The sequence below is a fragment of the Parasteatoda tepidariorum genome, chromosome 3, assembly GCF_982258835.1.
Source record: "Parasteatoda tepidariorum strain Cologne lab strain chromosome 3, Ptep-v5.0, whole genome shotgun sequence".
NCBI classification, from domain to species: domain Eukaryota; kingdom Metazoa; phylum Arthropoda; class Arachnida; order Araneae; family Theridiidae; genus Parasteatoda; species Parasteatoda tepidariorum.
The window spans coordinates 95,344,979-95,372,673 of record NC_141757.1 but is presented as its reverse complement, the minus strand read 5'-3'; the positions used below and the strand labels follow the sequence as shown (position 1 = coordinate 95,372,673).

Genomic DNA, 27,695 nt, shown 5'->3' with positions numbered 1-27,695 from the left:
TATTGTTTCAAGACATCTATATTAAACTGTCCTCCGCTGTATTATTTACTCTCGTTTGGAAAGACCTCCTCATACACTGAGAAAGAAAGTGTGGTTAAATTTTCCGTGTTTCTGGCTCTATGGGAACACCTAAAATCTCTTAATTTTTATTAAAGCACTTTGGGATAAATATTTGTAAAATTAACAATAAAACGATTTATAATAATGTTTGGTAAACGTGGTTAAATTTGGTAATTTTATTAGAATACATTAAAGCATGGCCGAAAACTATTGACTCGATTAAATTTACTTATTAGTTTCGTATTTTTAATGTGGTAATAAGAACTACAAGTTTGAAAAACTGAATTTTCGGTAAACGGTCATATGAGCGAAAAATCACAAGATGAAATTTTTTTTTTATAAACCAGAATTACGTTTTTTTATTATTATTATTTTTACCGGAAATGTCATTACTATACAGTTTGCTAATTTTCCAGATTTTTTTTCTCCTTATACGTTTAATGGCTTATTTATAAGCATTTTTTGTACGAAATATTCATTACTTTTAATTCTCAATTTTGAATATTAATGCTTTGTTATGAAGAATGTTTACAAAAATATCTTAATTGAAAGTTTTTGCGCGCCACACAAATCGTGAAAGAAAAATCTTTTAGCACTAGAAAGACTGAAAAGACCTATATTGCCCAAAAGCAGTCAAAATGACTGCATTGTGAAATAATAACTAATGTATAAATAAATTTGCTTAAAACTAATTTTTAATATTTTTGATACTATTTTCAGTTATATAACAAGTTATTAGTAAATATCAACAATAAAAATAATTATAAAAGTCACAAAATTCTAAGAAATTGTGTTATTATATACATCATTGTTTTTGTAATTGAAATTAAAAAGCACTCAAAATGACTTCCTTGGGCAATCTAGTGTTAATTTTATGAATTTAGCGTGCTGTGTTTGTGATTTTTGTGAAGCATCATGGGTTTATTTAGACTTATTGTGAAAGTTTCAGGTTTTTTTTGTGAATATATGAAGAATTTACTCATAATATTGTGTCAAAAATTACCATAGAATCGAGTACATTGTGCCGCTGATGTCCTGTTTCTATACATACATGAAAAAAAACCCTTTTTTTTGATAAAAGAAATACGAAAATCATGTTTTTAATGTGGTATTTTTAAAAGTCAGCGTTTGACGTAATAGACTCCGTTTTTCAAAATATGAATTTTGTGAAGAGGCATTTTTCTGGAAATGTTTCTAAATAGTTCGTTATCGGATCCAAATTTCTCCTAAAATAGCACCCTAATACATCTGTTATATATGTTTTCAGAATGTTTGTCAAAAAGCAAGATAGAAATACAATTAGGAACAACAAATTCATATTTAAGCTAAAGAGGAGCGAAAACACTATCGATCACTGTTGAATTACTGATGACGAAGGCGAGATGAAAAGTTCAGACGCAATTCGATTGAATGATAAACTCCCTCAACTTCTCTCAGTTTTCATCGGCGATCACACAGGTTCTGATGTTTTAAAGCCCGTTTTTTTACTATTTATTTTTATTTGGTAACGTTTTAGTGTTTACGTCACTTAAATATAAATTTGGAAACCGTAATTTGCTTACTTTTTTTAAAAAATTTTGTTTTTGATGATAATTCTAAAAATATGTATTAAAGTGCTGTCATTACGGAGCGCCCTGTTCATTAGAATCGAATGGTAATAGTAATTATAATCAAAAACCCTCTAAGTGCGACATTACCAAAGAAATATTTTTTTCTTATTTTGAAGAGAAAAAAATGATTTTTCATTTCATTGAAAAGTATGAAATTACCTAGTTTCTCAAGAACAATTTTTAGATACGAATCTTTGGTGTTATTTTCATTCTTAGGTTAGATCCTGGATCTTCATGGGCAGTTAGGAAAACCCCATATGTCAAATAAAAGAATGCGTTAATTTACTTGGTTTTTACACAGGGTTCGAAATTTAAATTTGATGACGTCACAATTCAAATGCGCATCACGTGGAAACCCAATAGTCTGACAGTCATAGACACGCTGACCTTGACCTTGTGAATAAAGTAAAAGGAGAACGAAACTGTAACTAGTTTCGATTGGAAAAATAAACTTTGACGACGCGTGTCTTGGGTACGAAATAGGCTTTCCCGAAGATTTCGTGATACGGCTTCGTACCACACCTTTCTTCTTGGCTTGGATTAATACATATATTTTATTTTCACTATTTCTTCAAGAACATTGAATTAATTTCATAATATGAAATAACATTAATCTGCGTTTCTTTTAACACATTTAATTTAAGAAAAAGGTTTTACCTAAAATGTGTAATACTTTATGGGACATTATTTTCATTGTTAATTGAGTTATTCCTAAAAATATTTCATAAATGATTTCTTCTTTAATTATTCTTTAGAAAAGAGGAACTTTCATTCGTATTGTAAACTAAGACATGACTAAAATTTTTACAAAACGTTCTGTTTTTGGGCAATATCTACTCATAATTTTTTTAAATCCAAAATCAGAGTTAAATCGTTTAGCTAAGGTCAATTTTTATGACCGTGTGAAGACGAGGTCTTGTTATGGTAATTTTGTAAAAAGTTATAAACTTAATCGTATATTATGAAATTATTATATATATTATGTATATTATGATTATTATGAAATATTATGAAATTTAATCTTTTCGAAAATAGGGTTTTGAAAATTAATAATGAAATATAACTAATATTTAATATATCGTTAATGGAAACAAGTTTTTAAATTTTAAAAAATATTATGAAATTTAATCTTTTCGAAGATAGGGTTTTGAAAATTAATAATGAAATATAACTAATATTTAATATATCGTTAATGGAAACAAGTTTTTAAATTTTCAAGAATATTATGAAATTTAATCTTTTCGGAAATAGGGTTCTGAAAATTAATAATGAAATATAACTAATATTTAATATATCGTTAATGGAAACAAGTTTTTAAATTTTAAAAAATATTATGAAATTTAATCTTTTCGAAGATAGGGTTTTGAAAATTAATAATGAAATATAACTAATATTTAATATATCGTTCATAAATGATGTCATGTTCGAAGGGGAGGAAAGGGTGTTCGTGAAATTGTGACAGCGGGGATGGAGGTGGAAGTGGTAATACAAAATGTGATATTATACATATTGGTTAAATTGAAAAAGTTTTAAATCAGCAAATTAAATATTTCTTTATTATTTGTGTTTATAATCTGCATTTATTCATCAAAATATGTATTTATTTAATAAATATTATTGTTAGATTCACAAACGTCTAAAACAGACAGTTAAAATTTTAATGAAAATGTCAAATATGGTTGACAACATAGTTCTTTGTATTTGAATTAAAAGTATATATTTATGTTAGATAGCGTCACATGTGACAGAGAGAGGCGGGAGAATGGTGAAGCGTAATATTATGTCACAATGGGAGAAGAGACGTCAAAAATATTTAAAACAGCCTGATGCATTTATGAACGGCCCCGATGTTGCATTAACCTAGTACCTTTGACTACATTTATATACCTATACAAATGAAAAAAGCAACTTCATTAATTTGGCGAAGCGTTTTTTCGGAATATTTATCAGGAAAAAATTCCGCCATTAGCTAAAAAAATTTTTTTAATATTTATTTCTTACCAATTTCTTTATTTCCTTCAATTTTATTATTTATTTATATATTATATATTTTTTATTATTTATTTATTCAATAAGCTATAGAGTTAAATCTTAATATTTAAAAAAAAATAAATAGAAAGAAAAAACGTTACAAATATTTTTATAGTGGTTTTATGGATCATACCACTATACATAATGGAAATTGTGGTAGTATAGTTTCATAAAATGTTTCTTTTTAGATAATTCATGAATGCAGTGATAAAAATAGAAATTATAAAATTCTTTTTTAAAATAAATTGTTTTCATAATTGCGTATACATTTGAAATTTTAGATTATTTATTTTACATCTTGCATTCTCGGAAGCAGTTCTTAATTATCTCTCGAAAAATAAACTTGCTTAATATCCTCTTCTAAGAAAACCTCTACGCAGTGTCCGAAGTGGTCATGAAATGCAAAAACGAAACAAAAACATAAAAACGACAGGAAGCCGCAATAAATCTTCTTTTGGTCGTATATTTCCGAACAGTCAACAGAAATTGCCTTAAGTCAAACGTCACTGCCACCGTGACGTAATTCCATCATTAGGCGTCACAGTTCAACAAAATATAAAAGTTACGTCACTGCCAATCAGATGGCGATTAAATAGCCCTTGTGATCGGAAGTTAGAGGCGGAGCTTATCTTACGAGAAATTGTAATACTCATTGAGAAAAGTCGTAGGAAAAACCATTCGAGTGGAACCAAACGCTTGTGTGAGGTGTGCATGTGTTTTTTTGTGCGTGGAAATACCGCTCGCGCGCGGGCGTATGTTTGAAAACCGGCTGTTAAATGTTTTTTTGTTTCATCAAAGAATGGGAATCACACGCAAGCGTACTCCAAAGCTTGCTATGAATAATAAGTAGCATCCAAAGAAGTTTCCATTTACACAGCGTGCACGTTACGTGTGTAGTTCGATAAGTAAAATCAGTAATTACTTCATAAGTAAAAGTTAACCTGTAATTCGAAATTATTGCCCAAAATTGAAAGTTTCATTCATTGTGACTGCTAAGTGGAATATTTATGATTTAAATAATTAAAATTTTGTTTTGCGTGATTGTGCAATTTTACACACATCGCAAATAATCGTAGTTTAGAACAGGAAAGAAAGTTGAATGCATGTCAACTAAATACGAGTATCATTGCTCTTCATGTGAGCTGAACTGCGAGTATCATTGGAATACAAGCAAACTAAATAGAAGTATCATTGGAATACAAATAAACTAAATCGAAGTATCATTGGAATACAAATCAACTAAATGTCATTGGAATATAAGTAGAATAAAGTGTTGGAATGCTGAAATACAAGTATCAATGGAATACAAGCATTATTGGAATACTATTAAACTTAAATATTAGAGTTAGTATATGAGTAATCTGAAATACAATTATCATTGGAATACAAGTATCATAAGAATACAAGTATCATAACTGATTATTCCGAATGGGATTGTCTTTCATGGCAAGATCAGCTAAGTATCTGAATGGTCAATATTTCCCAAATGCAATGTACTGGATGGAAGCTGATAATCATCACAACAACTTTCCACCATGTGATCCATGGGGAGGACGCTCATTAGATTTGCTTCGAATTTCAGGTAATGACATCATTAATTAATTATCGTTTCTCTGTTTTTTTTTTCTGTTTGCAATACGATAGTTTAGTTCTGTTGCGCAACTTATCATTTATTGTTTTTTCGTTGATTAAATTTTCTAGTGGATTAAAACTGATAGAATCCATAAATATTAGTTATTCTCAATTAAATATTTATTTTTCTTCATTTGTTTACTTTGTTTTAGGAAAATTGGCTCTTACTGTTCTATGATATCGTTTTAAATGCATTTTTTATAATCGAAATTTTATATTATTTGAAAAAAAATTTTAATTATTTTATTTTTGAATATTTTTTTCCTATTATTTGATAATTTTTTATGAATCTGTTAAAACAATTATCTATAACTTTATTAAAAAAATTAGTTCATACTTCACTATAAAATTGGGTACTTTTTGATTAGCTTTGCGCAAGTAAATTCAACTATTTATTTTATTTATTTTTGCTTATTTATTAAAAATGGACGTTCACAAAAAACTAAAATAAAAAAATTTACTGCTCCCGCCAAGGTGAAAAGTACCTAGAATTGTTACAAATCGCTCAACCTTAATATGCCTTATAACATTGTTAAAAAATTTGAGTCAGTGCTTACGTTTTTGCAGTTCCCTAATTCTGTAAGTAGTTTTTTCTTCGTTCAATTCTTTCACTGTTTTACATAGATTCATTCAAGCATTGAAAAATGAGCTTTTGAAGTATTTTTCAGTTACCTAAACGCAAGTAAATCCAACTATTTATTTTTTAATTTTTAAAGCTTTTTTAAATTTTTGAAAAATAATTTTTTGTTTTTTATTTTTTATTTAAAATGGATATTAACAAAAAAATTGTGTAAAATAAAAAAATGAAAATAAAATAAAAATAAATAGTTAAATTTAATTTCCCCCATCTGACTGAAAAGTACCTGAAATTGTTACAAATCGCTTCACCTTAATAGGTTTTATAAGAATAAAAAATTTGAGTCATTTCTTCATTAGTGCATTATGTAGTTCATTAATTTTCTTATTGGTTCATCCTTTATGTAATTGGTTCAGTGTTTTACGAGTTTCATAGATTCATTCCTCCATTGCAAAATGAACTTCGGGGCTGTCCATAATTGATGTTACATTTTTTTCAGTATTTTCGTATCCTCTCCTCCTGTTTGTCACAAAGTGCCCCACTTTCCCCACACGTCAAACTGTATTGCATAAACATACACTAACACTTTTGAAACAAAGCTCAGCCTTATAAATCCTATTTCTGATTTTATTTTTAATAATATTTGTAAGCATTACAATTACAATGAATATGTTGCCGATTTTGCTGAGAAGCATATAAAAATATTTAATCCTCTGATTATATATATATTTTTAATTTAAGCAAAACATGTGTTTTTACCTATTCCACCTTCAACCTTGTTACATTATGTTACAATTTTACGAACCCGGCATGCGTGACATTAAATGTGGAAGACCCCTTTTGTCTACCATTGTCAAACACAAAGTAGAGTTATATATATATTTATTATATATATTAACATGTATATTATATATATTTATTAAAAACATATATATATTAAATGTATTTATTACATATGTTTTATATATTAACATACCTTTTCATCCTTATTTTGTATTTCATACAGTGACTATCATTATTTTTTGTTGCATAAAATTTAAAAAAATGCTAAATATTGTTTTCATGTTTGATGATAGTTTTATAACAAAGGGTTAGAAAAAAATATGTGCAATTAACTCACATTTTATCTGCTATTTCTTCTATAAACCCTTATCTACCCTTTTGGACTAAAATGAGTAAGAAACAACCGGGACAACTGTTTCTAAGATGAGAAAACCATTAATAAATCAATATCAATCAATTCTCCTGTACTGACCCACTTTATAATAAAAGAATCATTGCTATGATTAATATTTGCTTTTCAGTTCTTAAAAAAAACTTAGTAAAATCGTTAAATATTAGTTGTTTATTTTATCCCTCAATTTTTCTTTTCTTTCTTTCTTATTTTTTTTATAATTTTGTTTCAATTACTTTAATAATTAATATTTCGTTATTGGAGTTACTAGATTAAAAAGAATTTAGAGTTAAACCTAAATTTGATTTTATTTAATGCTTGTAGAAAAAATTTATCTTTATTTGTATGCAATAGGATATTGTATTTAACGGAAATATTTTTTTAAACTTTACTTAGTGAATAAATTTTAAACTTGAAAACAATAAATTAAATAAGTAAATACCTTTCTCAAAGTTTGAAATTTATACAGGAAATAATAAAAAAGAAATCGTCGGAGCTCTGGTCTCATTTTAAATTGATCAGTTATATAGGCTCAATTACATCTTATCAGTTATAAAGATCGAATTTAAACTAGTCCAAATTATAGGCTCGTTTTAAACTTATCGATTATATATTATATATATTATATTACATTACATTACATTACATTACATTACATTACATTATATTATATTATATTATATTATATTATATTATATTATATTATATTATATTATATTATATTATATTATATTATATTATATTATATTATATTATATTATATATTATATTATATCGATTATATAGAGTCAATTTAAACTTATGAAATATATAGGAATAATTGAAACTGACTCATAATATATGTTTATTAAACATATCAGTTCTATAAGTTCAGTTTAAACATATCAACTATATAAGCGTAATTTAAACTTAAAAATTATATAGGTTCAATTTCAATTTATTGTACTAATTCAATTTAAGCTGATCAATTATATAGTTCAATTTAGCTAATTATAATATAAATTCAATTTAAACCAATCAGTTACGTAAGTTCAATCTGACATCTATTTTTATAGGTACTATAACAGGGCGCGAAATTTCCAATCACCAGCTCGTCGTTGGCGACCGAATATTAAGGGTTGGCGAGTAGGTTTTATTTTATAAAATGTTGTGTTTTAGATCAAACTACCAGGTTATTCCAAGACTTTTTAGTTTTCAGTTAGAAAATATTAAAAAAGGAAAATAATTTTTTTCAGACTTTAAAAAGGAGATTAATTAAATAAGCAAAGACTACAATCTATGTCAACTTAGTGTTAACATCTTTGCATGTTTTTGACTCCTTGAGTTAGCCTTCCAAAGGAAAAATTCTTGAGCTAGGGATGGAGGAGATAGAGTAACTCTCCATGTATTTAAACCCAAATCTCTTTTATAAACAAGCGGATGGCAGGGGAGGAGGGAATTCAAAATACTCTCCCTAACATTGACTGAGATGCTATAGAAGTTTTACAGTGAAGAATGTTTATCGAGATTCTCGAATATGCTCTAGATTATGATATGTTTGTGCTATTGTACCAGAATCATGCCTGCTGGTGAGAGAAGTTTCATCTGTCACATACTCTGCTTTCCTATTAAATAACGAAATAAAAAAACTAGTTAAAAAAACTATGCAGGGCGATAATAAATTTTAAGGGTGAGAAATCTCGAATCAACTTCTCAGAAAGTTAAAAATTTTTTAATTTTTCTTTTAGAGTTCCTATTTTTTAAATGATTAAATTAAAAGTTTAAACGGTCTGATCCTCCAAACGTTTATCAATTGTACAAAGTTTGTATTAAATTTTCTCCTTTGTACAAAACTTTTTTTATACATGGCGAAATCAGCAAAACCAGCTTGATATGCAGGGTAATATTCAGTTTTAAGGGTTAGAAATTTCGAATCAACAGCTTAGAAGATTAAAAATATTCTAATTTAATTAATATGAGATTTTATACTTTTTAAATGTAACTAATTAAATATCTCGTTGCTATATTTTTACATTTAATGAACAACTTACGACACTAGAGCTTCAAGCTAAAAATATCATAGAACCTTTATTTATACCAAAAAAAAATAAAAAAAATAAAGATAGATTCATCCGAACATACCTCAAATCGATCTATTCTGCCATGACGTAATGAAGTCTGAGAAAGTTACTTTCAAAATAAAAACTAAAATTACCAAATATTTTTACGTATGTGCGCAGTTGATGGCGATTGCTTTTACCCCGTTGGATGATGTTTCGTGGATAAAAAGGGAGGTATTGATTCCATTGGGTATTGGGTCAGGGTCGTCGTGTACCGGTACTAGAGATATTTAAAAATAGGTAATTTCTAATACCTAATACAAGAACAACCAATGTCAATGTTTGACAGAAGATAAATGCAATAGGCTAAAAACGAATCCACACTTTTATCAATAAGAAAAATAAGGATATTAAATGAAAAAAAAGATATTAAAATAACTCAAGATATTATAGGACTAAGGATATTGAAGGAATAAAGTAAAAAAAGTAAGGATTAAACAGGATCAACAGGAAATCTTTTTCTCTAACCAGCTATGTTATAAAGACATAAGTACTTTGCATAATTTTTATTTCAAAAAGTTTATGCTTTAAGTACATGTGTTCATTCAAAAATTTTAAATACTTCATTCAAAAAATTTAAATACTTCATTCAAAAAATTTAAATATTTCATTCAAGAAATTTAAATACTTAATTACAAAAGTTTGACTTTTGCTGTTTCTAAGTTACGTCAGTAACTTGTTTTATGAAGCTAATTGAATTTTGCTGCATAAAGCACTTAGAGGAAAAATGTTTTTGTATTTTTTAAAGAAAAGTCAATATGGTTTTAGATGCATTTAAGAAAAAAATACCAAGTAAAATTATGTGACTTATAATTACAACCCATGTCTTAAAGTTAAGTAATAATCTCAAGATAAACTTTTTAACTTTCAGTACTTTAAAGAACCAATTTTTTTTGGAGTAATCAAACCAAAGAAAATAAATGAAATTATAAATCTTACTGATGATTATAATTTACATGTTATTTTATTACTAAAGCCTTTACGTACATAAGAATACGACTTGCTTTTGCAGAATTTTTAAAATCTTATGTACCGATTTCACTGATAATATTTCTATGCTTAATTCAAATCTAGTGGGGAAAATATCTGAAAATATCTCCTCGATAACTACAAATACATCGTTAAAAGTAATTAGTACTTAAGGAAATACTTTAAATTTAATAAATATCTGATTGTGAACTTTTTATCTGCCTATAAATAGTCTTTTTACGATTCCCAGTACTATATTTTATAAAACAATAAATTTTATTAATATACGAAACAAATTCATTCACATTTTTCGTTGTTTGAAAAAATGCATTTTACAGCACAAAAAAAAACTAAATTATATAAACATTTGCTTTTAAAATCTCTTAACTTACAACTCTCTACAAATAAGACGTTTTTAAACTGGAAGGAATTATATTGCATTATATATGAAACTAATTATGTATTTCATTAAAAAAATAATGCATTGAAACACACAAAAATTAAATTTAATAAATATCTGCTTTTGAAATCTCTGAACTCATAACTCACTACAAATAAGCGTTCTTACATTTGAAGAAAATAAATTGAGTGATACACGAAACTAGTTATGTAATTCACTTTTGAAAATAAGGCATTTCACCTCACAAAAATTGCGTTACATTTATTAAACTGCTTACGAAATCTCTGAACTCACAACTAACTACGAATAAAGCGTTGTTGCACTTAAATTTTAATGAAATAAATTGTATTGGTGCATGATACTCAAAATTAGTTAATATCTTTTTTTTTTATTTGAAAATAATACATTTTGTCTCATAAATTTTACTAAATCAATTTAGTAAACCTTACAAATCACAACAAATAAAACATTCTTACGTTTCCTCTTTTTACATTTATTGGAATAAATTGCACTGTTATATGAAATTCTAAGTAAAATAAATATAGTTAATTAAATATATGGGATTTATTTAAAATTAGACTCCTAAAAGTTCCATTGTTACTGGTTTGTTTTTAAATTTTGTCCAAGGCTGATTGAATATTAATAAGTAACTCATAATCTTTTCTAAATTCGCAATGAATGTTAGCAACCATTGTTTTAAAAATAAGTTTAAGTTTGTATTTTTATACCATTTTATTACTTACGTATTGTTAACAAAAATTGTGGATGTTTGTAATACATTCTAAAGATGTTGTCGTTTAATTCCGCCCTTCCAAGATATAGTCTATAACTTAATAATGGCGATTAGCATATTAAATTAAATAATCTAGTTAATATAGTTGTTTTATCATATAGTTAAAAATAACAGTTAGATAATATCTTACATTTAAAAATAATTTACATAAATTCTTAACTATTGCCTTTATTTGAGTTATTAGACTTGTTTTGTAAATTATTCAGTTATGCATTTTTTCATTGTGATTATTTGAATAAAAGCCAATTAAAAATAAATTAAATCAAAGATATATTTTTTTACTAATAACATGTTTCAATTACGTTTATAAGATCAATGAAGGATTTTTTTTATTGAACATGATTTACATGTTTACTGAGTTTAATGTCTGAGATGATTTACTAATTCTGCTGAAATGATTTACATATTCTGCAGTATATTCTTAGAAACAAAAAATTATTTCTCTTTCGCCATCCTATTTTTCTTCTTTTACGATAATTTTTCTACAATTTAATTTTTTTATATTCTTTTCTAAGATTTGATTATATTGTCTTTATTTTATTAATTATAAAAATCCAAATAATTTGTTACAAGTCAATAATTCGTTAGGTTTTTACTCGATATTGTGAAAAATCGATTCGTGAAAAAAATAAAAGCAGCCTTTCCTCACGATTACCCTACTTGTCGTGAAAGCACTTCTACAGGTTGTTTTTTTATCATTATTTACTATGCCATCATTTTATTACTTACTATAGAATAAATGTTTACTACATTAGCAGTAATTTATTTATCAGCGACTTGAGTAATGTTTTCCAAACATATTTAAAAAAATGTGATTTTTTATATTTATTAATCGATAACTTTACTCACTATTGTAATGTAAAAAGTAATTAAAGAAACTTTCCCACTTGGTTACTCATAGTACTGTAGAAAAAAAATATTTTTATTTTTTATATAAGTTCATAATTTATCATTTTTATACTCCATGTTGTAAAGTAAATAAAGTAACTTCCCCCCAAGATTAGTCGATCAGCTGTAAAAACACATCTACAGGATACTAGCAAGGGGATGTTACAATGGCATCATTACTTACAACTTTTACTATAATTTATCAGTGACATGAATTTGTTTGCTTTATATTTTGTTTGTTTTTCAATAAATAAGTAAATAAATTAGTTAACAATTACATGAAAAACGATTATTTTTGTAGACGACAGCATATCACTTTTTCACTCAATGTTGAAGAGCAAATAAAATAGCTTTCCCCCAAGGGTGCTCTATCTGCTGTAAAAACACTTCTACAGGGTGCTCCTATAGGCAAGATAGAGTTACTTTTCTATCGTATCGTTATTTCCTATTTTAACAATGATTTTCTTATATTTTTGGTTTACTTTTCTCAACAATTCGCCTAATTCCTTTACTATAGTTCTTCATTCGGTCCAAAGTTCGATAGTTCTTCACTTTTTTTATTATATGTTTAGAAGCCTATACAGTAGCTTTCCTGTATTGATTGTACGCTACTGGCAGTAAAAATACTCATACAGGATGTTTTTACAAATATACTAAGAGATGTATCATTTTTATCGTAATGTTTTCTCTTGCTGTTTTTGCAGATGGGAAATTTAAACCTTTTGTAAAAACAGTAACCTTTAAATTTGTATTACATTTATTTGCGATTTTGTTATAACTTCTTTCTGGCTTGTTTAAAATAATTTTGCTTTATCTTAACTATAGGTTACATAGCCTATATTATACTTGTAGGTTATATATATTTTTCTTTCATATTCATACTCATGTACACATATTATATTTATGTTAGTTTGATACGCGTATGTTCATAGCAAATGTTTAACTATTGATTTCTTTATAAGTTAAATTGTTTTGGCACATTGACGAAAATGTTCACTAGTTTCTTAATTGTCTTGAGAATTTCAAAAATCTCTGACGTTCTGTCATACATAATGCTAAATATTGGGTAATTAATATCCAGTGTCTATTATAAAATTTAAACAACTGATTAAAGCAATTAGTTTAGCCACAGCTCAAAAATTGATGAGCTATATTTTAAATTACACAAAATCTTATCAGCTTACTATAATTTTTTTTTGTGTACAGAGTAATTTAATGTTAGATAAAATGCAGAGTAATTAGATCTTAAATTACTTGAAACTCACAGCAAACAATCTAAGAAAATTGCTTTGTTTTGAACCTTTTCATTAAAAACTAGCTGAGTTTAAAGGAGTTAATTTTTCATAATAGCTGTAAAGCTACTCAGTCTTAGTTTTTGATGATTGTTATCGGTCATTGGAAAAATAAACAATTGTTGACATTAAGAACGTTCTCTTACAGCTCGTTCGTAATATCCGGAGCTTATGACTGTTTACAGATATAAATATTAACGGCACGCGTTGTTGTTGCGACTGAAGCGTGATTTAGTAAGTTGCTTCGCTAAAACAGGTGAGAAAACTTTTTCAGTAAAAGAATGGGAAGAAAAGCTGAATTACTTCCGATTTTCTACTTCATTTCCAGATATTTCTATTTATCTCTAATCTTGGCTATTCTATTTTTGCAAACAACCGAAGTATTTGAAAAACATGAAGAAAGCCACTGTTTCCACAGCAACGTATAAGACACAACCACTACAGCAGCATATATGACGTTTGTCTATCGATCTTTTCCTTAGCTAAATGCTTTGACGTCACCTGTGACGTATCCTCCTTTTTCCAGGACTACTACAAGACCTGTACACCATTGGGCGCGTCGTTTTGTGACGTCAGCCGGAACCGACGTCATAAGCCCGGGAACTGTCTGTTCGTAAGAGAAAGTATATAGTAGAGCATATCATCAGACCGGAGAGTATTCGGATGAAGGTCTTGAAACTGTGTAGATGCGGAGAGAAGAGCTTCTAGCGCTTCCTATAGATCACACGTGTTAAACGAGTTTGCTCCTCCTTATCATTTATCAGAGTTATCATCTGGATCTATCTGATAACAGCAGAAAAGTGGAATACTTTAATAAAATTAACGGATTTGGCGATGATTATCGCCTTTTATCTGTTTCAACTTGGGTACACGTTGATTTGCTAGTTACATGTGAGTAATTCTTAAAAATTTTCATAAATTGAATGAAAATTTCTTAACTCTTAGCTAGATATTCTATATTGTATATAAATAACAATTTGTTTTAGTTCATAAATAATTATTATACTTTTCTTACACTTACATTTTTCATATTGAATTTAAATAGTTACTCTTCGTTCTTTGAACGCGCTCAAAAGTATTTTTGTAAATGATAGCATATATTATCTAATAATAACTCTATATACTATTTTATGTTCTCTCTTCGCACTTCACGTATTTCTGATTTTAATTTCTACTATAAAATCTGTTTTTTCTTAATTGAAAGTATATTTACTCATGTTTTTATTTAGTTAATTTTTTGACAAGAATAAATAAATTTTTTTTTTATAAGTTTCGCTGAAAATGCTGGTAATTCTATTTATGGTCAAAATTTATTTACAATGTTCAGGACAATGCAGTATATATTAAAAAGAACAGTGATTTACTTTTTAAAAACTTTTCATAGGTATTTATTTATTATTTATTTAATATGATTATAAATTTTTGATTAAGACGGAATTATAAGCGGTTTTTCTTTCGTAACTGTTAAATATTTATGTTCGAAAAGTTGTTTATAAAGGAAGATAAAGGAATTTCTAAATGTTTTTTTAAAATTTTCAATAATTATTGCTTAATAATTTGCTGAAATAAATTGCTACTATTTCTCCGTAATTTTTATCTATAAATGTTCTTTTTACCATGTATAATGTACTATTTCATGAATTAAAACTAAAATAATAATTTATTTATTTATTTGAAGTAAAATGACCGCTTTATGTGAAATAAGAAACTGAAATTATTAATATATTAATCAATGCGAAACCGAAATTAAAACAAATGAAAAAGAAAAGTCTCCAGACGAAATATCGTGACGTCACATCGTGACGTGTAATGCGTGCTATGATTTTCTCCTCCCTCGCAAGATCCGTCTTCTACATGATCGATTGGGCGTGTTCTTCTGACGTCATCTGGTACGTGAAGATGTATAGCTGTAGTGTGTTGTTTTTCCACAAGAGGGAATTTCCGCTCATTTAAATGTGCCCATCTATATTTAAATTTATATCGTTGACTTTCTCAGTAGTTTTTTAATGTTTTTTTCCTATTATTTGTAAATTTAATAAAGTAAATTTTGAGCTTAAAAATTGTATTAAAGTAGTTTACCAAGCATGTTTTTCAGAAATAATTATAATCTAACATTTGGTCTATAAAAATGAGGTTCAGAAATAATTGATGACAATTTTTTTTCCTTTTTCGAAAGAAAAGGTACTATAATGTCCCAATTAAGTTGGATCTAAACTACGTATATTTTAATATCTAGAATGACGCAATACTCTCGGATAAAAATAAATACTAAAATATAAATTTTTCTTGTTAAGTACTTAAATATAAACTTTATTTTATAAGAAGGAAACAACACAAAAGTTAGCATAGTTACAGCTCCTTGAAAAATTAAACAGCACACAAATAATAATTTTGTAAGCTGATTTATTTTTAAAATTAATTTGTATAAAAAATTCTTTGTTTTATTAAGCTCTGTGGGTGCAAATTAACTGAATTATTAATAAATTCACCTAAATACTATTTTTAAAAACTGTTTAATTACTGTCGTATATTTTTGTTAGGGTTTGGTATCTTTTGCAATGCATATTTATTCTAAAACGCATATCTATTTTTGTTATTAAATACATATTTAATAACTACCTGTGAACAGTATTTTGATTATGCTTTATTCATTATTCGTTTTTTTTAAATTTTATAGATAAAATTATATGATTAAAAAAATTATTTTATTTACACATATTTTCTTAAAACTTCATTTCCGCAACATTTAAATTTAAAATTTTACCCTGCCTCACTTTTGATGTATTTTAATTCTTGAGAATGTTGTTAGTCAATGTTTTGAAAACAAAGATTTTTCGCGCCTTGCCAAAAGTTCGAAATTTTAAAAGTTATAGAAATAAACTTGTAACATAGCAAATGGATGAAATCCAATTAATTTACATGACAGATCTATGAACTAACTTTATAATTTAGATATCGACCCCCTTTTCTTATAACTCTCAATGACGTCACCAGATCATCAGGCGAAGAATCGAAACTTACGCATGAAACTTTATGACGTCAAGAAGCCTAAAATAGTAACGCCTCTTTTCCCCGTTACGTCACGAGGAATCGATGGTATTGCCGAGTTTCTAATTTTAGAATAACACTCTTGAAGTGTCTCAGTTATTTTCTCTCAAGGTTGAATCGGCAGGTGCCTTGTTTTGGCTCAAGAGAGAAAACTAAAAGGAAAAACTGATTTAAAATTCGAGCCATGTTCTCGAGGTAAATTTTTTATTTCCTTTATAATTTAAAAGAAGCAGTATCAGAATCTCTTGATTTCTTCGATTAAAATTCTTGTCTCATTTTATATGCGTGAAATATAAATGAAAACGATGTATATATATATATATTCAAAATATTCTGTATGCTTGAAATATAAATGAAAACGATTTATTTTTCGAGATATTTTTGATAAAGCTTAATTTTTTTAAAAAAATATCAGGATATTATCTATGTAACGTAGAATGTCGTATATTAGGATAGCTCCTCTTTATTTCTAAAGCTGGAAAATAAATGTTTAATCCAAATATCATGTTTAACTATAAAAATGTGTGATTCAATAGGCCTGAAATTTTCAAAGGTTCCTATAACGCCTGAAATTAATTTAACGTAATACGCAATTTATTTAGCAATATATATCTATATTTTTTTTTTTTGGTAACTAAGTGATTTTATAAATACTAACTGCCATTAGAGCTACTGGCAGTTATTTACAATTAGTGAGAAATTACAAGTCAATTACAATATTTCTGCCAATTAGTTACTAAAAAGTTTCAATTTATGACTTATTTTGTATTTACATGACCATTAAAAAAAAGCATACATTAGGCTTTGCTTGTCATCAGATAAACTGGTCACTTGACAAGTGAGCTGGTCCTTTACTGATTTTTTTTTACAATGACGTCAAACCTGGATAATTAGTGCCTCCTTAAGCTGTATATTTTAATTTAGTGTTATATTATGTTATAAAACAAAATGTGTCTTTCGAAAAAAATTTATTGACTGAATGTTGATCTGTTCTGTTTTATCAAATGTGTTTCCCATGTTTCGTAAAATTATGCATGCGATTTGATTTTCGGATCAGATTCTAACATTTTAGGAATTGGCATCTGTTAATAATTGCTCTAAATTAAATTTGAGTCGGTACTTACTCGGGTGTGTGTATTTATTCTGATGCGTGATTCCCTTCCCTCAGAATCTGGACTCAGTCCATGGGGCAGTGAAAGAATCTTTATGTTCAGCACTTCGCATGAGAAGCTATATCAGTGGCTGGCAGAACTGCTGCTCGCCGCATACCCTAGTAAGTCTTTCATAATTTATGAAAAAGACTTTGATTCTTTTACTAATTAATTGTTATTGTGCTGATATTGTTATTAATGAAGTGTTATCTACAATTTCCTTCTTATTTATTACCCTCTTATTCTGAAACCTGGAAAAACCATTCTCATTGCATCTTGAAAGTTTAAGAAAAAAAATCCTATTTTTCCTTGTTGGAATGCTATTTGGCGTCTTTTAACATAACCCCTTTTATCCTTCATTATAAAGTATGCCAAATCTTGAAGCATAGGTTAAAAAAAACGCATGGATATTTTTTCCTTTCTTTTTTGCCATTACTATGATGTAGGCTTATGGGATGCGTTTTTAAAATCGTGTTTTTTTTATTTTAGCCCCCGAGCTGTCGAATCGAGAGTCTGCCACTGGCTGCAGGACAAGCCCCAGCGAAGAACTGGTCTCGGCAACATCATCCAGCCTTGTCACCAGCAGCGACAGTGGAATAACCACGACTACAACAAATACTACATCAGTGGCAACAACTGAAGCCCCGGTAACCATGCTTCTCCTCCAACAGCCGCAGGTAATAAAAAGTCTTGAAAATACCTTATTTTTAACTTATCATTTTCTATTGAGATTTATCTAATCACCTTTGACACATAATAACTCTTGTATTAAAAATATTTGTTGCCTTACAATGGAACAAGATGTCCTTTTATAACCTGTCAGAGTTAACTCTTAACCAAGCTTATAGTCAAATCATAAATATTTGCCTCAACTTTCTTTCAAACCTAAGCAAAAATCAACATTCAAGCGTGCCTGTTCCTCACACATATACTAAAAAGAAGGGCTTGTTACGTAACAGAACCGACTGAACCGCATTCTTGACTTCGGAGATCAACAATATTACATAATAAATGCAGCAGTTAAGAAGCACCGCCCATTACGCGTCGTTGATTACTGTAGGAATAAACACAGGGTAAACATAAAAATAAATAAATAAGTGCAACAGAAAAGAACCGTGTGAATATATAGCAAGCAACTTCTTGTAGATAAAATTTAATGCTTTTTAATTGCATATACCAGCAATAAAATGTGGCTACATTTCTTTTAAGAGCCGATGTCGTTGGTGAGGTGTTTCTTGTCCTCCTGTACATTTACTTTGTGTTGTCTAACTTTATGAAAAACATCTAAAATTGTATTTTTTTTTCTTCTGCAGAGCACTCAGTTCAGTGGCACCATTCTGAATCCGGAATTCAGTATTCCCTTCCCAGAGGAAGTGGCTTTTATTGGAGAAGATTTTAAATTACCTCCTTTGGAGTTCGGAGCACCATCCGAAGGTTTCTTGACAGGCGGGGACAGTTGCAGTGGAAGCACTTTCCAGGACATGTTCCAGCAGAGCATTTTTTCGGCTACAACAACCGAAGAGCTCACTCCTACAACTTCTACGACCAGCATCGCATCTCTGCCCAGTTTCCAAGAGACTTATTCCCCTCGATACAGAAGATCCGATGTCTGCGGTGTTTTCTCCTTCAAGTTCGAAGATATTCCAACTGAAGAAGTGTCCATGGAGGAAGATATCGGTAAGAATTGTTGAAATAATTTATTTAAATGTGAAAACAAACTATTTATTAACATTTTATGCATGAAACTAAACAGCTTAAAAAAGAGCATAAATAATAAGCAAATATACAATTGCTATTCTAACATTTAGGAATGTCATATTTGCAGACTTTAAAAGAATATAAGCCAGTTTTAAAAAAATCAAGAATTTCTGATAATTTTAGTTGGAATAAATAAATCTTGGTGTCATTTGCATAGTTAGCTACTTTCATTTATTTAAAAAACTTTTGAAAACTAAAATTGTCTGTTATGGACGTAATGCAAATATGTTACTTCCGTAACAACTATTTTAATATGAAAAAAAAAACTATTAATAAAAAAAACTTAGAGTTAGGGCAATTGAAACCAAGACTTACTTTCGCAAAAGCTTAATTTTTTAAACTGAAATCTGCAAATTCGACAGATGTAAATGAGGGAATTGCTCTATAGTTTCGATTTGACAGTAAGTAACCTTCTTCAGTGTTAACACAATATGAAGAAGTAAACCACGAAATAAACCTTATATGAATGCTATCTCTATGCTTCCACCTTTCATTTTGTGTTCCGACACTGAAACCGATTCTTTATTATAAAACCGGATCTGTTTGGTGACATAATTTGTCACGCTGTTTAGCTTTATACTTATGTAGCACGAAGTTAACTCTTTCTTTACTTGAATGACATTTTATTGTTTTTTTTTATAGAAGCAGATCATTTCTCTATCTCCATGACACCATTTTCACAACCTGACGACGTCACCTCCATTACAACGCTTACATCTGCCACACCAGCTCTAGATAGTCCTGGTCCTTCTTCTTCATCCTTCATGCCACCATCCTTTGCATCAGAAGGATCTACATCAAAACCATCTTTTCATCAGTTAGTCTCTCCATTTCCCACTACCTTCACGGGTGTTTCAGGAATCAGTCTCGAAACCCCAACACAATTTGGGCAACAATCTCCTACTTTGCACGAATTGACCTCACCATCACCTAGTCCGAAATCCAGCCGAAGCAGTAAAAAGCCATCACTCACCTTGTCCACTTCATCTGCATCTGAAATCAGCAGGTATTGATTCATGTCTCATTTGCATGTTAAGCAAAGGTAATTTAGGAATTTGAAGAAAAAAAACTAATACCTTGTTATTGTTGTAAATTACAGTGTTCGCCATGCTACACCCACTACTCCAACAACTCCTAGTGCAACCTCAGGTTCTAGTCGATCTTCACCTAGTGCGCAAGAGAGCACACCCCCACCTTCCATGTTATGCGCAGTCTGTGGTGATAATGCTGCCTGCCAACATTACGGGGTTCGAACTTGTGAAGGCTGCAAAGGCTTTTTCAAGGTAATTATTTTTCTAAGACTGAGATTTAGCAATGTCACGTAGCACTTCATATTCTGCGGTGCTTTGTTACTAAAGAAGAATTCTAGTTTTCCTCTTAGCTTGCGCAGATAATAGTCTGTCAACGTGCTTCGTGGGGTAGCTAAAATCTGTTGATTTTGTTAATATATTGAATATATTTAACCCTTTGACGCTGATGGAATACCGTCATGAATAACCTTTATGCATATTTTTTGACGCTCTAATTACAAGCAAAATTATATTTTAGCATTTTTTAATTATAAAAAATCGTCTAGTAGTCACTAAAAAAATTGTGTTAGATTTCTAGAATTTAGAACTTAATCAGAATTAACTAAAAAACTGTAGTTTGAAAGTTTATTTTTTTATTCATATTTAAAAATTAATTAATAATTGATTTTGTAAATTAAAGTAATTTCAATTATTAATAACTGTTTCTTTTTTAGATCTAAATAACTTCAAATAATATCAAATTTGAAAAATTATTGTTTGGAAGTGAGCTTTATTTGGAAGATTTTACCTTTAACTCGGAAAAAGTCACCAGTGTTTTATGGTGTATTTCTTAACCATAAATTATTAAAATGCTAAATATAATATTTTTCATTTATTTAGACCTAAATTAATACAAAACAGCAAAAAATGTGTGAAAATGTGTTATCGCTTTAGCTAACTTTATTTGCCAATACTGCTTTCTTCTGTAAAACAAAGATGTACATTATGCATAGATTTTTCCAATTGTAATTGGAAAGCGATTTAATGTTTATTAAAAAAATGTGTTAAAATGGAAAATTATTTTTTTGCATAATATCACATGCTCCTAATTTTAATTTTGCAGAGGACTGTGCAGAAAAATGCAAAATATGTCTGTCTTGGAAACAAAGATTGTCCAGTTGATAAAAGACGTAGGAATCGGTGCCAGTTTTGCAGGTTTCAAAAATGCTTAGCAGTTGGCATGGTTAAAGAAGGTGTGTATTAATTTTATATTGCTATAAAATTTATCAAATAGGAAAAACCATTGTTTAAACTAATATTATAAATTTTCATTTACAATGATAGATAAAGAAGTGTATAATATGTATAGAGAGATCTTATCTATTGAATTGCGCATTTATTGTTAGAATAAATTTTAAATTTCTTAAAGCAAAAAAGCTTGAAAACTCTGCAGTGCTATTTGCTATAATTTTATGCAGTAAAAAGCATTGTTTTATTTATTCAATCGATAATTTAATGTAAGAGTTTTGAAGCTGCATTTTTATTAAAAATTTGAGTATGTGATCCAACAAAAATTATAAATGCTTTTAAATCCGAAGAGAAGATAAATATATTACACTCCCCGAAGAATTAATAACCTACTATTATTCCATAAATTAAATATTTTTACTTTGTTAAAAATCTGTAGAAAAAAAAAATCCTATGCAAAAATTGAAAAAATTACGCTTTATTTAAAAGAATGCGTAATTTGCATGAGAATAACATAAGCGGATAATGTTAAACGCAGGTTACAGGTGTATTGAGGGAAAAACAAATTTCTAAAAGATTTTACCTAGTTGCTGATAGATGGCGCCAACACCAAAAACTTTAATTTCAGAAAATAATCGAAATCATAAGAACTGCGTAACAGAAATTCTCCTTCTCTGCTAGCAGGTTGCGCAATATATAATTATTTTAAAATATTTAATTAGTGATTTCTTTTACAGTTGTAAGGACGGACAGCTTAAAGGGACGAAGAGGCCGGCTGCCCTCCAAACCCAAATCCCCCCAAGAGTCTCCCCCATCGCCGCCGGTCAGCACTATTACTGCCTTAGTCCGAGCTCATGTGGACACTACACCAGACCTTGCAAACCTTGATTATTCTCAGGTATTAAAATATTTATTCTTCTTTTTTTTACATCTAATAAATAAGCTTCGAAATATTTGTTTATAAAAATAAAAAAGTCAGGATTTATATTCGACGCAGCATTACTTCCTTTTCAATAATCGACGCAGATTTCTACTACGCACTTGCTGATAAGGAGTAAAATAAATAACAGTTTGGTTTAAAAATATGTTTTATACCAACATATTATTGCGTTTAAGGTAAACTAAATTCAAGAATGGTTCTATTAAAAAAAAATTAGGTTTGATTTTGTAAAGAATGAATATTAAAATGCAAAATGATTATTTTTCAGTGCTTTAATTTTAGGAAATACGGAAATAATAAACTTTTACTTGCATACAAAAAATTTCTCAATTAAATGCCTTTTTCCTTAATGTTCTTGCTCCCGTTTATTTAAATGATTGAATGAAAAGTAATAATATACCAAAGTATAATAATTTTCAATGAAAGTTATATTTTGTAGTTTTTTCCTCACTGAAACATTAAATTACGATCTCTAATTTTAAATTAGTTATATTTTTCTAATCCGTTTCCCAATGTTATATTTAGATTTTCAATCTTGTATTTTAATTCTGCAATTAAATCTCGTATTCAAATTTTAAATTAAATTTTTTCGAATTCGTTTTCAAAGTAATGGTCAAATAAAGTCTAAATGAAACATTTCACGAATTTTATTCATAAAAATAGCAGTTTACAATGATCAAAATTTCACTTTGATAAATTTACCAAGCATAGTCGTAAAATTTTCACCTAAAATTACTTAAAAGTCAAAATTTTTTACACATAACTAAATTTCTAAAGACTTTTTTTTAAAATTTACTTTCATAATATGTCCGTAACTTAATATTTTGTCAGGTTTATAAATTCCATTTATTAAAGAAATCTGTTTTATATTGCAGTTCATTGATCACACTGCTCAAAAGCAGGAACCGACAACAGCTGCAGATCAAGTACAGCAATTTTATGACTTGTTGGTCTCATCTATAGAAGTAATCAGACAATTTGCTGACAAAGTTCCCGGATTTGTAGAACTAAATAAAGATGATCAAGAACTGTTATTCCATTCAGCAAGCTTAGAGTTATTTTCTCTACGACTAGCCTATCGGTGAGATTTAGCCTATTGCCTTTGTTTATGTGCAATAGTTATTAAATTTAAATCTGTTAATTGAAAGTGTAATAAAATTTAATAAAACTTAATCTTAAATTAATTTCATTAGCTTTCCGTTGTGTTCTTGAATTAATATGAATAAACTGAAATTCATAGCCAAATATCTTGGTGAATAAGTCAAGATTATCATTAATTCAATCATCAATAAATCAATCTTCAATTCTATCATCGATAAATCATCAATTTTAAATGGTGCTGTTTTAGAATCGTTTGCATCATTTTAAACATGTAATTTTAAATGACAAAATACAACATTTAAATTGGAATGGTTTCTGAACAAGTCTCTGAGTTATGAAATTTGACAGAAAGTAGTATTTTGAAATTTTCATTTTGTAAGAATTATTTAAAATCGCTCATATCATTGTATAGATTACAATTCAAAATTTTTTCTACTGCCTTATTTTGATGATAAAAATTTAAAAATAGAAATCTATCAAGGACTGTTTTATTTATTTAAAGATTATGTCTAATTTTTTAACTTAATAGTTAGCCCTGTTTAATTAGCATTTTCAAAATCGATTCTTTGAACTATTAAGTTTATTCCCCTTTTAGTGCGTGAAAATCTGATGATTTAAACAAAAGTTATTCTTGGTAATTGCTTTTGTCAGAATGTAATAGTTTAACAAAACTTGTTTTCATTTTTAGGATTCATCCAGAAGATGAAAAATTGACTTTCTGCAATGGAACAGTCCTTAGCAGAGATCAGTGTCAACAGATTTTTGGTGACTGGCTCAACACCATCTTGGATTTCTCTCGAAGTTTGCACAGTATGGATATCGACATATCTGCTTTTGCTTGCCTCTGCGCTCTTGCTCTAGTCACTGGTGAGTTAGATACTTATTTAGATGTCTTAAAAATTAAAATTTTTTTTAAAGTGTAAGCGTTAAAATGCTTATAAACCTCATAAGTTTGAGTTCTCCTCTCGTCAAAGTAATAGATGTATTTTCGTGTGTGCGTTGAGCTAAATGAAAAAAGACTATTGAATTTATTGAACTGTAACTTACACTGTTCCCTTATTTCAGCAAATAATAAATTATATCTATTTGTTAAACGCGCTTTTAAATATTTTACTAATTCAAATTCATTTAAATAACTCTGCAGAATTTTAAAAATTAAACAATTCTAATATTATCCAAAAAAGTAAGCTATTTAAAAGGTAATTAATTAGAAACACCTCTTGCACTGAGAAAAAAAGTATGGTCCAAACTACAAGAATATAGCAAGTTTTTAAGTGTTTCTTACTCTATTGGAGCACCCAAAAGTTCGGTAATTTTTTCCGATGGTAAAAATAAATTTTTGGTAATATTTTTATAAAATTATAAATAAAATTTGGTAAATGTGCTAAAATATGGTAACTTTATAAAGATACCACAGAGGATGGCATAAAAACCATTTATTCGGTTAAATTTGCTTTTCAGTTCCTTATTTTTATTTTCTACTAAATGTAATAAGAACTAAAATTTTGGATACCAGTATTTCCGGTAAACCAACTTATTTCCATATAAACGGAAAAATTACCAAATGAATGGTTTAAATACCGAATATTTAGATTTAATTATGTTTTTTTTACCAGTAATGTCATTACCATACAGTACATTAATTTTACCGAAATTTTTTATCCGTGTGGATTTACCATTGAATTAAATTAGTTAAGATCTTTTCCATCCCTCCTTCTCCACTAGTGATTCGGCTGACTTCGATAACGTTGTTATTTCTTTCACGCATAAATATTAATTTGCGATCTATAAGGTGCATTCTTTTTTTACTTCATTTTTTTATAAAGTTTTTACAATTGCATATTGTCAAATCTTGTAAAAATTGCAATATGCTATCAGTATGGAACATGTATAAAAATGTATATTTTAGAGGCAATATTGCATTTTGAGGTAGGCTATTAATTTAACCTTTTAACTATAACGAAATACTTCGTTTTATAATTAAGTTACTTTTAGTTCGCATATGGCGAAATATTAAGTTCTTCGCGAACTACTACTGCGATTGGCATGCGTCATTTTACGTTATGCAAATTACTTGGGGTGTGATGATATTACTTATACCTATAGAGAAAAGTCCCCATTGTGAAACGAATTGAATAAAAGTTTATTCCACAGTTAAGAGGATAAAACTAACTTTTAGCTAATGTATAACCACTATATGACGAATATTTTGCATGCCTAATTTTTTTTCATTTCCTTTCAGAACGACATGGTTTGAAAGATCCCCAACGCGTGGAGCAATTACAGATGAAAGTAATCAGCTCGCTACGTGATCACGTCACATATAACAACGAGGCTCAAAAGAAACCCCATTACTTCAGTCGAATCCTCACTCAGTTACCCGAATTGCGGACTCTAAGCGTGCAAGGATTGCAACGCATCTTCTATCTAAGGTTGGAAGATCTTGTTCCCGCCCCACCGCTGGTCGAGAACATCTTCACCTCCAGCCTGCCATTCTGAATCTAGATATGAACCCGGACTATAGAGAGTCCGGCTGGTTTGTTTGTCCTAAGCTCAGGGTGGCTAGCAGGATGCGAAAAACCTTCATCAGGCATGTCCTTGCCGGTATGCCAGGGCGCCCGCCCGCCAAAAGGGTTCACTTGGGTGCCCCTGCCGTGCGAGGGCATGACCCCTCCTCGGAAAACTTTCGCACCCTGCGAATGGTCCACCCTATACCAAAATAAAAAAGAACTCTCATCGATCAAGATCTCGTCGATCTGTAGACCAAGTCGTATGCGTGTGTTGTTGTCAACTTTTAGTCGAATAGATTTTGCGAGTAGACAAGAGGGTTATAGACCCAAAGCTTCTCTATGATAGATAGGCTATCAATGTTATTCTTGTTGCAATGAAAGCTTATAGAAGTGAAGGGCTTAATCTAATGAACTATTCATTTAAAAACTGCCAAATTTTTTCACTCCTAATAATTAAATAAAAAAAATGAATATTTTTAGTTTGTATTGTTGCAGAAAAAAAATGCATAACGAATTTGATGTTCAATTTTGTAATTGCCAAAAGATTAAAGAATATTTCATATTTTAAAAATAGCACAACTTGCATCAGTATTTCTTAAAACCAAACATTTGGAAATTATTGCAAATTGAAAGTTTTATGATTCTTAAATATAAATTTCGTGTTCTGTATATATTTATGGATATTTTAAAAGTATAAAGTACTGTTATTCGTTGAATTCAAATTATATGACTTGATGCGATATTTAGAATATTTTTTTATTAGAACTGTTAGTACATGTGACCAAATTTCACATTTTTTGTTATTTTCTTTTTGTTGAACATCTGAACTATTATAAATATTTTGTTAACTAAACTGTGATATTTTTGTTCAAAATTACTTATTTTTCAAATTGAACATTTATTTTGTGTTATTATTATCCGTTTTATTTGTTATTACACAGATAAATCATGTTTATTGGACCATTTCTACCTCAAAGGAAATAAATGCGTTAACACAGATCTAAAGGACTTGTTATATTTTTATTAATGTTATTATGAGGTGGAAAAATATCTGCTTTGTATAAATTCTCATATTTATTTATTGTTTTTAGCTAAATAAATTATTTTAATTCTCCACGAAAAAAAGTTGTGTTATAATTTTATTTTACTTATAACATAATGTTGAACCACAACTAAACTATACTAACGTTTGAGGTTCATCACTTCAGTTGCGAGATATCAAAAATTACTTTATAGAGTGGTTAACTCACGTACGTGACGCATATTTTCAATTTATTCTATTCCTCCATAAGAGGAATACCTGTTGCTGCTTCAGAAACCGTAATAAATTGGTTAAATCTTTATTTTTATTTATTTTAACATTATTTATTTAAAGCTTTTAAGGTGTACGATTTTTATAAAACA

General features: G+C 28.5%; 1 protein-coding gene across 5 annotated transcripts in view; it reads left to right on the top strand.

Annotated features, from left to right (window-relative positions):
• Hr38 (Hormone receptor-like in 38) overlaps window positions 1-27,416 on the top strand; it is a 68,561-nt gene extending 41,145 nt beyond the window's left edge. The window contains exons 1-11 of one of the 5 annotated variants that reach the window (XM_016067470.3): window positions 14,143-14,416; window positions 17,742-17,846; window positions 18,214-18,401; window positions 19,038-19,401; window positions 20,125-20,488; window positions 20,582-20,765; window positions 21,616-21,745; window positions 22,478-22,638; window positions 23,556-23,761; window positions 24,470-24,648; window positions 26,024-27,416. In XM_016067470.3, the coding sequence (XP_015922956.1) occupies window positions 17,780-17,846; window positions 18,214-18,401; window positions 19,038-19,401; window positions 20,125-20,488; window positions 20,582-20,765; window positions 21,616-21,745; window positions 22,478-22,638; window positions 23,556-23,761; window positions 24,470-24,648; window positions 26,024-26,280 (2,100 nt within the window). In that variant the 5' untranslated portion in view covers window positions 14,143-14,416; window positions 17,742-17,779 and the 3' untranslated portion in view covers window positions 26,281-27,416. Of the gene's footprint in view, window positions 1-4,355; window positions 5,284-13,652; window positions 14,417-17,741; window positions 17,847-18,213; window positions 18,402-19,037; window positions 19,402-20,124; window positions 20,489-20,581; window positions 20,766-21,615; window positions 21,746-22,477; window positions 22,639-23,555; window positions 23,762-24,469; window positions 24,649-26,023 lie in introns of those variants that run through there. The other 4 variants (XM_016067471.3, XM_016067469.3, XM_016067472.3 and 1 more) reach the window with 4 other exon arrangements.
• Window positions 27,417-27,695: the final 279 nt, after the last annotated feature.